The sequence below is a fragment of the Bombyx mori genome, chromosome 28, assembly GCF_030269925.1.
Source record: "Bombyx mori chromosome 28, ASM3026992v2".
NCBI classification, from domain to species: Eukaryota; Metazoa; Arthropoda; class Insecta; order Lepidoptera; family Bombycidae; genus Bombyx; species Bombyx mori.
Genome location: NC_085134.1, coordinates 2,726,661 through 2,739,756, shown reverse-complemented (window position 1 = coordinate 2,739,756; position 13,096 = coordinate 2,726,661). Strand labels below are relative to the sequence as shown.

General features: G+C 39.2%; 1 protein-coding gene across 1 annotated transcript in view; it reads left to right on the top strand.

Annotated features, from left to right (window-relative positions):
• LOC101741412 (pikachurin) overlaps positions 1–8,143 on the top strand; it is a 141,418-nt gene extending 133,275 nt beyond the window's left edge. Inside the window, exons 15-18 of the mRNA XM_038021124.2 lie at positions 189–332; positions 868–954; positions 1,840–1,943; positions 2,649–8,143. Coding sequence (XP_037877052.1) covers positions 189–332; positions 868–954; positions 1,840–1,943; positions 2,649–2,809 — 496 coding nt within the window. The 3' untranslated portion in view covers positions 2,810–8,143. The remainder of the gene's footprint in view (positions 1–188; positions 333–867; positions 955–1,839; positions 1,944–2,648) is intronic.
• Positions 8,144–13,096: the final 4,953 nt, after the last annotated feature.

The window sequence follows — 13,096 nt, the reverse complement described above, 5'->3', positions numbered from 1 at the left end:
CAAGACCAAAATTGGCCAAATTGATCCAGCCGTTCTCGAGTTTTAGCGAGATTAACGAACAGTAATTCATTTATATATATAGATATTATGAGTATTATATTTATCGATTCAGTCCTAAAAGTAACTTTGCCTATACATTTTTCGACTTAAATCTCATGTTGTTCAATAATAAAAAAACGTGGTTCCAGATTACTGAGCTACACGCTCGACATAAACATCCGCTTCCGATCGGTGACGTCAGACGGCCTGCTGGTGTGGAGCGGCCGCTCGCCCCTCTCCTCCCCGGGAGACTTCCTCTCGCTCGCCGTCGAGAGCTCCGTGCTCGTCTTCAGGTAACAACAATATCGTCTATGTAACACGAGAATTGGTAGCTCCACCGTATATATGTGACCCCTTCTTCAGCCATGCTCCTCATGTCTGAGGGTAGTTTCGTCTTCACGATATTGCGCCGTTGTCTCAACTTGTCTTTGGCTACTCTAATGACACCATAGACGGTAGAATCGAAGCTGGTGCGAACCTGAAATATCAGTCTCAATTAATTTGATTTTCGTTATTGGAATGCATCAGGCGTCTTACCCTTTAGGCCACGACGACTTCAATTAATACATCTCTTCTGATGAACATCTCAGTAACTCTGCTTTTTATATTAACGTTAATAATAATATCGAAGTCTCTTTGAAAGCTTATAAAACCAATAAAACAATCGGTCGAGAAGAGAATGCTACTCCTCAGTCTTGGCGCTTATAGTTAAATGGTTTGATAAACCAAACTTTTTAATAGCCCGTGATCACAAACGCCCTGCCCCCAACCCCCCTTTCCCTACCCCCTCACCCCAACCGTAACCTTCAAATCATAATTTTCTTTCAGATACGACTTGGGCAGTGGCGAGGTGGTCATCATAGCTAACCGCACCAAAGTTGACGACGGCTTGTGGCACAGAGCGCGAGCTACAAGGTAACGAGACATTTTATTTTTATAGCATAAATGGGTGGACGAGCTCACGGCCAACCTGTTGTTAAGTGGTTACCGGAGCCCATAGACATCTACAAAATAAAGCCGCCACCCACCTTGAGATATAAGTTCTAAGGTCTCAGTATACTTACAACGGCTGCTCCACCCTTCAAGCCGAAACGCATTACTGCTTCACGGCAGAAATAGGCAGGGCGGTGGTACCTACCCGCGCGGACTCACAAGACGTTCTACCACCAGTAATAGTTTAGGACATTTTTAGAGCAACGAAGCTCATTATTGCATGTGATGTCCGCGGACCGAAGGGCTACAATGAAAACAGTGTAACAATTACAAAACGACACCAAAAACCGATATGTTTTTTAGCGATCTATAAGTCATTGCCCAATCAGCTTGCTTCAGCTTGTCGTCAGTTTCTCTAATATTTATTCCAGAAATTTATCAGAAAGAAAAAAAACTTTATTTGTATTTATTTACATTTTATACAGCTTGGTTATGCCGGAGGGACACAGTAAAAAAAGCAATGCAAAGAGCAAAGGTTTTCTTTTAAATAAAACCTATCTGTGCCTGTGATCACTCGACCTTTTAGCCAAACGAATTTTTTTCTTATTTTCACGAAACTGAGACTTATTTATACTGGGGATGTCCCGAAAAGCTATAATATGTATTGTTTTTTTTTCTAATACTAATAAACTAAATACGTGTTAAATGGTTTAGAAATACGTCAAATAAATACTTAAGGAATTCCGGGTGTGAAACCCGGTATCGATATAATAATCGGTATAAATATTTTTTAGACTCGTGTAAGCACGTTACATTAATTATCATAAAGTTCCTCTAGTTCAAGCTCGTCTGACTCGGTGCTTCCAGGAACCGCCAGGCTGGTGTTCTGGAGGTGGACGGTTTGGGTTCGGTCGGGAACATATCGCCCGGGAAACACAAACAGCTCAACACCGAGAACGGTTTGTATATAGGTGAGTACGTGAGGAATACTATTATTTTTAAAGTGGCCATTTTTTGGTAGGTGAGCTCACGGGCTCAACTTGAAAGAGCTTGCTAACACTAGCCTTAGCTGGAGAAGTGCTTCGCTGAATCGACCATCGAATTAGAAACACGAATATTATTGACAGATAAAAATGATTCACCAAAATGATTTCTGTTTAAAATACAAGGCGTAATGTACCTTTGGAATTTGGTGCTATGAGTATAAGTCAGGCGGTTAAAAATCTATGGTTTTGTGACATCACTGCCGTAACAAGGAGGACGTGCGACAGAGATAGCTAGATGTTGTACCGTGCTAACTTCGATGATGATTTCACAGAACGCATTTTGGTAGCATCAACAGCGAACATTCTGTATTTTTATTGTATAAATAAGTGGACGAGCTCACAGCCCACCTGATGTTAAGTGCTTACCCGAGCCCATAGACATCTACAACGTAAATGCCACCACCCACCTTGAGATATGAGTTCTAAGGTCTCCGTTACAGTATAGTTAGTATTTTAATCGGACATCTTTGATTCACCTCTATCCTATGCAAAATCAAATCGAAGTTATTAATAACTGATAAAATAAGGGGCTAAAGTTTGATTAGAGCATGTCATACTTATCAATTGAGGCACCTAGTAGGGTCATTGACCTTTGCTCGGCGGTGTCTAATTAACGCTAAATGTTCACAGGTGGCTTACCGTCGATAGAGGTCAACACTAAAGGTAAATACAAGAGCGGTTTGGTCGGCTGCGTCTCACAGATATCTTTGAGTGGTGACTTTGACATTCCGCTTTCACTGTCAAAACTCCCGCACACCATTACGAACAATGTCGGCAGATGCGCTCCGTGAAAAGAGCTATGATTTTAATTTAAATAAAATAAGAATGTGGGTTAGACTTTCTTTTCAACTGTGAGAAATATGTGTTACGGATTTTTTGAGCGTCCGTCAGCGTAATCGTTTATCGATCGGTCAGCATTGTGCTGACGAATGCTTATTACCTTATAATTTTTTTACGACAGCGACCAAATCCCAATTACCGCTAGTAACATATCAGATTAATGTAACATTGCAACTTAGGTTTTTTTTATATAAAAAGTGATTGTTCTAAAAATAACTTGTATAAATGAGTCGATTAGATTTAACGGCGGTAATGGTTTTGTTATCACAAATAGATTTTTTAATTACTGTACTCACTGTTTTCTGCTAACGATTTTTTTTTTATTAAAATTAATTTAAATTTTGAGGTGTCAGTGATTATGGTCGAATTTCGATCAGCAATCTAACACTGAGTAACAATGCTTGTTGAATAAAGCATATAGTTTCAGTTGTGTGAATAATATAGGCATCCTAATATAATAATAAAATTTTGGTTTATAAAAATCCCAAAAACCTGATAAGAGATTTATTCCTTCCTATTTCTCACGGTCTCGGTGATAATACGAAAAAAAAAATTGTGTTGCCAGTGCTGCCACTGTTTTAACAATCACAATATTTCAATAGTGGATTTGAAGTTCAAAGTTTTAACACATTTAAATCCGCCGTATATACCTACTTCGAATATAATTTGAAAATTACTTTTAATTGAATTCGATTAACTTATGTTTATTGTCGTAAAACAAAAACACGAGGCCCCGCCTGCGTAACGCATCGACTCAAATGCGTTTTGTTGTCAAGAGTCCGAATCATTTTAAGAACAAGGCTTCATTTATGAAACGCCCGGAAATGTGTGAAATGTGTGCTTAGTGCGAGTTTTTTAACTTCTCGATTGCGTTAATGTTAACTTAAACTTTACGCGATCGAGAAGTTAAAAAATTCGCACTAAGCAAACTAAACTGATTCTCGCTGGGTTCAATGGACGCCGCTGTCGCGCTGCGACTTCCATTTGACGTTCGTTTTTCAAATATCAGAAGCCTTAGTGTTGCAATACGAATTTATTTACCTACAATCGTAGAATTATATTTTAGTAACAAACAACTTAATAATTTTTTGTTGAACCAGAAAAACATTTTGTGTATTATAATTTAACATTAGTAATTTCAATTGACCTGTTAGTAATAATATGTTTTAAGATATTAAACATCAAATAGATTCCTCGAATACCCAAAAAAAATTGGGAATTATGATGACGGCCATCTTTTTTTTTTGTCATATTAAGATGGAATAACTTTTCAAAGTGCTTTACTATCTAGTAGTTATATAATGAGAAGAATATTTCTAATGTTATAAATGAAAACAAATTTTAGAATTGTCTACGAGTGTTTTGCACGTGTTTATTATATTTTGTTTTTGTAATATTTCATTCACTGTTTCGATCTCGTTGATTCACGGGTCGGCGTTTAAGATAGGTAACTTAAGGAAGACTTATTATTTACTTTATAGACAACTTAGTTTACCGCCTGATTGTTACTTAAAATCACCGTCGGCCATGACACTGCCGAGACTCCTAAAGATGCTATTAAATGAAATCAGATAATATTATATGAACATATTCTCTGTTTTATAATTATGTATAGATGATTCGTTTCAAAAGGTATTAATTAAAATCTTACCTCTTACCTGTTTCAATGTATTCCTTCGTTCCTGGAGGACAATTTACGAGGTGAATTCTTTATATTGTTGCGCCAACTTTAACACGTACTGTTTAGTTTGATTTTGCCACTTAATAAGACTTTAAGTAATATGAAATTTATCGATTAACTAATCTCGTAGAACTCACAATATTTTTAAATCGTCTAATCAAAGTGGAATGAAAGTCCAGTTGTAGCAAACTATAATATACTCGTGGACATTGTATAGTATCGGCTGGTGACCCGTGAATCAACATGTCTTTTATTTTGACTGTTTATTAGTGAAACAGACTTAGCTAGCGAAATCGCATCCCACAGCATCATGTTTCATTTTTTACATACCAAATAATTCATTAAGCGAACTACCCGACAATTTCCAATTACCAGTGTCCATATTTGTAATCGTGTTTGATTATAAAAATCATCAAAAATACAAGTCAGTGTGCTAATATTTGAACTATTTAAAGTATTGTTCGGTTGAGAAATGAAAATAATTAAATCTGTTTAGCGTTCTACTTGATTAAACGATCTTATAAATGTGCACTTTATTTATCTCCCTTCCAAAGATAACGTCAGCACTGTTCTCTATACATAATATAGTTATAGTAAATGTGTATCATAGCATAATATATATATATTAAATAACGTATGTAGTATAATTGGGATATGCGCTTTGTATGTATAAATAAATTAAATTAAAGAATTTATTAACGTTTCGACTACTTAATAATTATGATTTCGATACACACATTTCAGTTTAAGAAAAAAAAGAGTTTTTTTTATGTTTATCGAAATCAACCATTATGTCCGTATTGTGTGAACACAGTAAGGTTTCCAATTTAATTATTGACATTATCATTGACATTATTAGTCAGTTTATTGAATGGTCGAAACGTATTTTAAGTGTATTCTATGTAAGCACGCCCTGCGAGCCCTGCCCTGGGTTTTTATTTACTCCAATAATTTCGTCAATTATCAATGTTCGACAGGGTGCGACAATTATTTACAAAATAACGTACATATCTATATGTTGTCCGTGTTTTTTTTTTTCGTTTTTATATCTCGAATGCATCCATTTATCTTTCCAAAAAACATTTGACATGATAAAACCAACGGTAATGTAAATTGCTGTTTTTTTTATTAAAAAAAAAATAAGTGCAACCGATATACATACTCGGCATAAGACTATCTGGCTCTCGTGATATTTATTAAAGTATAAAGCAATTGAAGTCGAATAGGGTAAACCACACAATTATTGGCACTGAAATACAATCCTTCACATTGGAGACAAAAGATTGGGTAGGCTTAAAATTATCAAACTGAACGCATCAGTTATGTTCACTTATATTGTATAAACATTACAACACTTAGATTAATATTTCTTTAAATAATTAATGTAAAACTGCAGACTTGATGTCGATTGTTTAAACGCAAAAAAATATATTTCTAGCAGCGATTTTTGCCAAATATAAAACCCATATTTCTCCACTGTCAGGAATTATCAGCTGTAAGCTGAGCATAGTAATTAGTAATAGAAAGAAATTATCTTCTTCATAGTAACAAGAGTCATAAAATAATTTTCCAATAAACAGAAGTAAAGTGCTATTTATTTTGAGGTAGAAATACTCGCGGACCGACGTGCCCACGGAATAGATAAGTAAGGTAACCCTGTTTATCTATTCCGTGGACGTGCCAATAACAGTGCGGTATACCCTACTACCCTGATATTAAATATATTCTCATTATTTGGACAAAATAACCTTTACCACACCGATATTCCGAAGCTCGTCTATATAAGCGCTTAGTTGCGTAAAATGCGTATTGTAGATATACATATTATTTAAAAGTGACTTGTTTTCATTTTAAACACCAATACATAGCATTATTGTGTAATTTTATTATAAGTTAAATGATCTCAGTAAATAAGTTTTTTTTTTTATATCTTAATTACAATTAAAAAGGATTTGTAGGTTGTCTTGCTTGTTAGTTTATTCGATGCGTCATAAAGAAAAAAAACCCGATCTTTCAATGATCGAAAAAAAATCGATTTTTCAATGAACTTCGAAATGCACGTACTGAATCATGTAGTGTTTTTGTGTGATCAACGACACTGGTAGGGAGGGCGTAGTTAAGCAGAAAATACCCAAACGACAATGACGTAAGGAATGACGAATCTGACAAAGAGTATTAGGATAAAATCAAAAAGTTTTTATTCAATAAGGCCTTTATAGGCGTTTTAAAATTATCATAACTGTGATTTAAAATGCAATCCCATTACGCTGAAGAATCGCCAAGAAGTTCTGCGCTTGCAACACAGAAAATTTTACTAAATTTTATCAAACATATAGTAGTCATTCATGGTAGTTTTTTTTTCTAGTATTACAGCGTCTTGCAAATCGGCGCATGTACGTACCATGATCGACATATTTTGGCCACTAAGCTTTCATTCATTCAGTAGTGATAAAATATAAAAATAAAGATCAAAAAATTTTAAGTTTCAATAAATAAAGTTTTGTATTGTCCGGGGTGAATGAACCCGCGTACTATTTGCCTAACTACGTCCAATTGAATGACTTATTTCATAAGTATTTCTTTTATCGATTATTTTCCGATCTCATTCAACTCATTCAAACATAAATAGAAAAAAATGTGTCGCTAATATAAATATCAGTCTTGTTCCACATTCAATCTCCAATTGTTTCACATCAAAATTATAGGTTAGTCGTACATTTCAACAAACACAAAGAGGACGATTTTTAGACTTTTTTTGAAAATAAAAAATTACATCCAATCGCTTTTGATAAGAAACTGTTTTTAATATAAAATGATAACTCCAGTACCAATTTATTTGGTGTATCAATATAAATATATAATACGTAGATATTTTTAGTTAGTGTTAAAATGGCGTAATTACCTTGAAATTTAAAATGTAAAACTAAAAACAAAACTCATTAACACTTCCGAGAGTACATTTGCGATACATTTTATTTAGTCAGAGCTGTCGTAAAAACAAAGACAGATTCTACGTTATTAATCCTAAGTTCTTTTTGTTTTATTTGATAACATAGTCTTTATTAATGTGATTGTAAATGGTTACCATGGTTACATTAACAACTAGAGTTGGCGGGAAAAGTTGGAGTGTTGAAATAGATAGGCTTACAGTCACTCAAGAGTAAGCTTATCGACGTTGCAATACTCCATATTATTTTATACATTTAAATAATATTGTATCTTCACATTATTATGCAATATTTAACGGAACTCGTAACCATAAATTCGTACATAATCAAACAAAGATCACAATCTACTTAATCTATAATTATGTAAAATCGAAAATGTTTATTAATCAAACCATATTAATATAATTTATATTTATGTACTACATTTGAAATACGTATAAATGTAATTTATATGGATCAGCCATAATTAATTTTATAGTTGATAGTAATATTTTGACAGTTCCGTTTTTAATATTTCAAGGTGACCGCCATTTTGACGCTAACATATTTGTGACATATAGCTTTGTCTAGCATTAGTTTTGTATGTGAAACCTGTCCGATGTACTATATGCCGTTATTTGTACAAAATTATATCAATAAAATTTAATGAAAACCGATCCCTGGTGAGTTTTATTTCCTCCGTGTTTCTCGTGTGGAAATTACGACGAAGGGAAGATCTTCCGCCGAGCGGGTGATAAGCTGAATGTTGTCGTTCGAAACTTGTTTCGATGCAAGCTTATTTAAAAAATGGAGTACCTTTTTTATTGCTTAAGAAAAATGTAGTAAGCGAGATTCAGGCGTCTGTCGAATATCTTGTGTTCTATAATCGCTACCGCCACACTCGTTAATAAACAATCACACACGATACTGGCTTTTAGCTCCAAATACATACTTAAATACGTTTAAATATACAAAAATAAAGATATTAAGCACTCGAAGTGAGAATCTAATGCACTAACACAGCCTACAGTCAGGGGATTCACTATTACGCCACCAAATCAGTCGATAATCTACGAAGGCGACCATTGAGAAGTCTGGGGTAATATGTATCACAATTGTAACATGCAAATGGGCTTTGCAGACTGTCGATCGATAAAAAACGCAAGATTAAACCGTAAAAGTAAAGAAAACCAGAGCAAATACTAAGTGAAATAGCATCACCACCTTTTTTTTCGGGACGGAGGCCGAACCTCTTATGAGGTCCCCCGCGCCTAGGGAGCGCGCGGAGTATGTAGGACTGGTCTGCGACGATGGACCGCGGGCCTAAGGATGTTTGTAGAACCCTACCCACTAAACGACTCCCCTGCACTCTTCGCCCAAGCGTCCGATCCCCTCCGAGGTCAGAACCCAGATGAGGTAAGGGAGTTACCGCGGTCAACACTACAACCAGACGGCGCAGCTCACCCCAAGGACGCCCGGCCGACGGAACCTTCGAATCGAAGGTCCTGAAACGTCGGCCGTTCCGGTACGGCAGCCCATCAGAACCAGCCTGCCGTGTCGGGACGTGATAGACCGCCAATCAGTTGCACTTTTTATTCCTCCTTGGCGTGCTAGAGTGCTGGTGGCGCGCCGCACGGCCTCAAACCCTCAGGTCGCCCAATGGCCTTCACCGGGGGGAAGCCGCCTTCTACAGAAATGCGCATCACCACCTAGTCCCTAATGCTTCACTATCTCCTAAATTAAACAATAAATATTTGTTTAAACTTATCCAAAATTAAATTAATACGTAAACTATCAAAGTATATTCAATTCAACTGTTTAAATAATAAATTCATTATTGAATTGGAAAACAAGGGCTATAATCGCCGAGCAAGCGTGACTCAATGCGAGCGTAAAAACCTGTGGCCATACACGCAGTACGCACTACTATACCGAGTAAGTATTCGTCATACATTATTTTCGTTCATTATTTTTTAGAGAGACGGATTTTGAATTATAAAAATATTTGTAGTAAATAACTAAGTATAGATTTTTTTTTTTTGTAAATAAACTAAAATCGTCAATAATAATATCAAAATCGCTGTCTTCTGTGAAATACATAATATAGTTGTCGTGGCCTAAAGGATAAGATGTCCGGTGCATTCGTATCGAGCGATGCGACTGTGCCGGTGTTCGAATCCCGCAGGCGGGTACCGATTTATCTCGTGAAATACGTACTTAACAAATGGTCACGATTCACTTCCACGATGAAGGAATAAAATCATGTTATAAAAATCATACAAGCAAAATATATAATTTACGTAATTACTGGTGGTAGGGGTTTTGTGAGTCCGTACCTACGGCTAAACTGAGAAATAAAACTCATGTTGCAAGGTGGCAAGTTACTAAGTTTAAGCCTTGCTAAGTTTGATAACCCCTAAAAAACCAAGTGTGAGCTCGTATCTAAAGATTAAGAAAAAAAGTACAGTACTCGACGATAAATATTGCATCTCGACCTCTGCAAAGAGTCAATCGGCTAATTGCGAGTAGCGCTATCTCTGTCGCACACTACCTAGATGTCGTTTGTAGGTCAATCAAGTGCAGTAATTTTCAGTCGAACTTGTTTCGTGCCACAGCGATAACGTTTTTCAAGCCGAAATTAGGTGACTCTCTCTTTTTCCCAAGGTAATTATGCAATATTTATCGCCGGGCACTGTAAAACAAATGCAACGTAATGTCTGCATTGTAAACTTATTTGCTTTGAACATCAATAAAACGTCTCAAACAAGAATACGTTAATGTCAGTAAGTTATCTGTTACTTTAAGAATAAATTACATCGTACTGTGACAATGCAAATATAATTGAAACAGACAATTCATTAATGAATTACCGGAGTTTTAAATAACAGATCTGGCAACCCTACTATAGGTTTATTCAACCGTTTGTCCGCTTTCTCGTCAGTTCCCAGTGACCATAAATAATACATTTAATATTTAAGCCAGTAACCACGTGCTTAGCTGACACCGCTCCACCAATCCTCCCTTGCGGCCCGGATTCAACTCCATCCCCCGAGGACACCGTCGAATCCATAAATATCTTCACTGATCACGTCTCGACGGCGATCACAAGATCTTCAAAGCAAGTTGATGTGGAGGACTGCTTCCACCGCATCAGACTTTCCCCCGATCTTAGGGACCTCGTTAGAGTTAGGAACGCGGCAATCCGGGCCTACGATCGATATCCCACGGATTCAAACCGGACTCGGATGCGTCGCTTACAGCGGGAGGTCAAATCCCGCTTGAGCGACGCCCGAAACGAAAACTGGGATAGTTATTTAAAAGAACTCGCGCCCACTCACCAAGCATACTGGCGACTAGCTAGGACCCTCAAGTCCGAAACTATCGTCACTATGCCGCCTCTCGTACGCCCCTCAGGCCAATCACCGGCTTACGATGACGATGACAAGGCAGAGTTGCTGGCCGATGCACTGCAAGAGCAGTGCACCACCAGCACTCAACACGCGGACCCCGAACACACCGAGTTCGTCGACAGGGAGGTCGAGCGTAGAGCTTCCCTGCCGCCCTCGGACGCGTTACCCCCCATTACCACTTCCGAGGTCAAGGAGGCGATCGATAGCCTGCAACCACGGAAAGCTCCCGGCTCCGACGGCATCCGCAACCGCGCGCTTAAACTGTTACCAGCCCAACTGATAACGATGTTGGCCACCATATTAAATGCTGCTATGACGAACTGCATCTTTCCCGCGGCGTGGAAAGAAGCGGACGTTATCGGCATACACAAGCCGGGCAAACCGAAGAACGAAACCGCGAGTTACCGCCCCATCAGTCTCCTCCCGGCGATAGGCAAACTATACGAACGGCTCCTTCGTAAACGCCTCTGGGACTTCGTATCCGCGAATAAAATTCTTATAGACGAGCAGTTTGGATTCCGCGCCAGACACTCGTGCGTCCATCAAGTGCACCGCCTCACGGAGCACATCTTACTAGGGCTGAACAGGCGGAAACCCATTCCGACAGGAGCCCTCTTCTTCGATATAGCGAAGGCGTTCGACAAAGTCTGGCACAACGGTTTGATATACAAACTGTATAACATGGGAGTGCCAGACAGACTCGTGCTCATCATACGAGACTACTTGTCGAACCGTTCGTTCCGATATCGAGTCGAGGGAACGCGTTCCCGGCCCCGTCACGTCACAGCCGGAGTCCCGCAAGGCTCCGCCCTCTCCCCGTTACTATTCAGTTTGTATATCAACGATATACCCCGGTCTCCGGAGACCCATCTGGCGCTCTTCGCCGATGACACCGCCATCTACTACTCGTGTAGGAAGAAGGCGTTGCTTCATCGACGACTTCAGACCGCAGCTACTACCATGGGACAGTGGTTCCGGAAGTGGCGCATCGACATCAACCCCACGAAAAGCACAGCGGTGCTCTTCAAAAGGGGTCGCCCTCCGAACACCACGCTGAGCATCCCCCTCCCGACTAGGCGCGTCAATAACCCCGCCCCCGCCGTTCGCCCAATCACGATGTTCGACCAGCCCATACCGTGGGCCCCGAAGGTCAAATATTTAGGCGTCACCCTCGACAGTAGGATGACATTCCGCCCCCACATCAAGACGGTACGCGACCGTGCCGCCTTCATTCTAGGACGTCTCTACCCGATGATATGTAGGCGAAGTAAAATGTCCCTTAGAAATAAGGTGACACTCTACAAAACTTGCATACGTCCCGTCATGACCTATGCAAGTGTAGTGTTCGCTCACGCGGCCCGCATACACTTAAAATCATTCCAAGTCATTCAATCCCGTTTTTGCAGGATAGCCGTCGGAGCCCCGTGGTTCGTCAGGAACGTCGACCTCCATGACGACCTGGACTTAGAGTCCACCAGTAAGTATATGCAGTCGGCGTCAATGCGCCACTTCGATAAAGCGGCACGACACGAGAACCCTCTCATCGTGGCCGCCGGCAACTACATTCCCGATCCTGCGGACAGTATGGAAAGCAGTCGACGTCGCCCAAAACACGTCATCTCGGATCCTCCCGATCCACTAACGGTGCTTCTAGGTACTTCAAGCACCGGTCACCGTTCTCGTCGACCCCGTCGCTTGCGACGAAGGGCTCGACGAGTAAATTAACTCCCAGACACAGCCCACTGAGTTTCTCGCCGGATCTTCTCAGTGGGTCGCGTTTCCGATCCGGTGGTAGATTCTGCGAAGCACGACTCTTGCTAGGGTTCGTGTTAGCAACGTCATCAGGTTTGAGCCCCGTGAGCTCACCTACAAAAGTTAGGGTTACGCTGACATAGCCTCTCAAGGCTCTCAGCTTAGGTAGGAAAAAAAAAAAAAAAAAAAAAAATAAGCCAGTAACTTACTCACAGCTAGAATGTTGCTTAGTTTGATATTATTATTGTGACTGATGATTTATTGCACACAATATACCTCTACACTGCAAGGAAATGTTTGTAAGCGAAGGATCGTTTTCACTGGTTTCCATATCGAACCATCAACTATTGTTTTAATTATATTTATACAGTTAATTGGTGAGGATGTAGTACGTGCGCTTCACGACTGGATCACAATGGTCATCACGTACAAAAGCTCTTTATGTGCTGTTAAATTTGAGACTTAGAA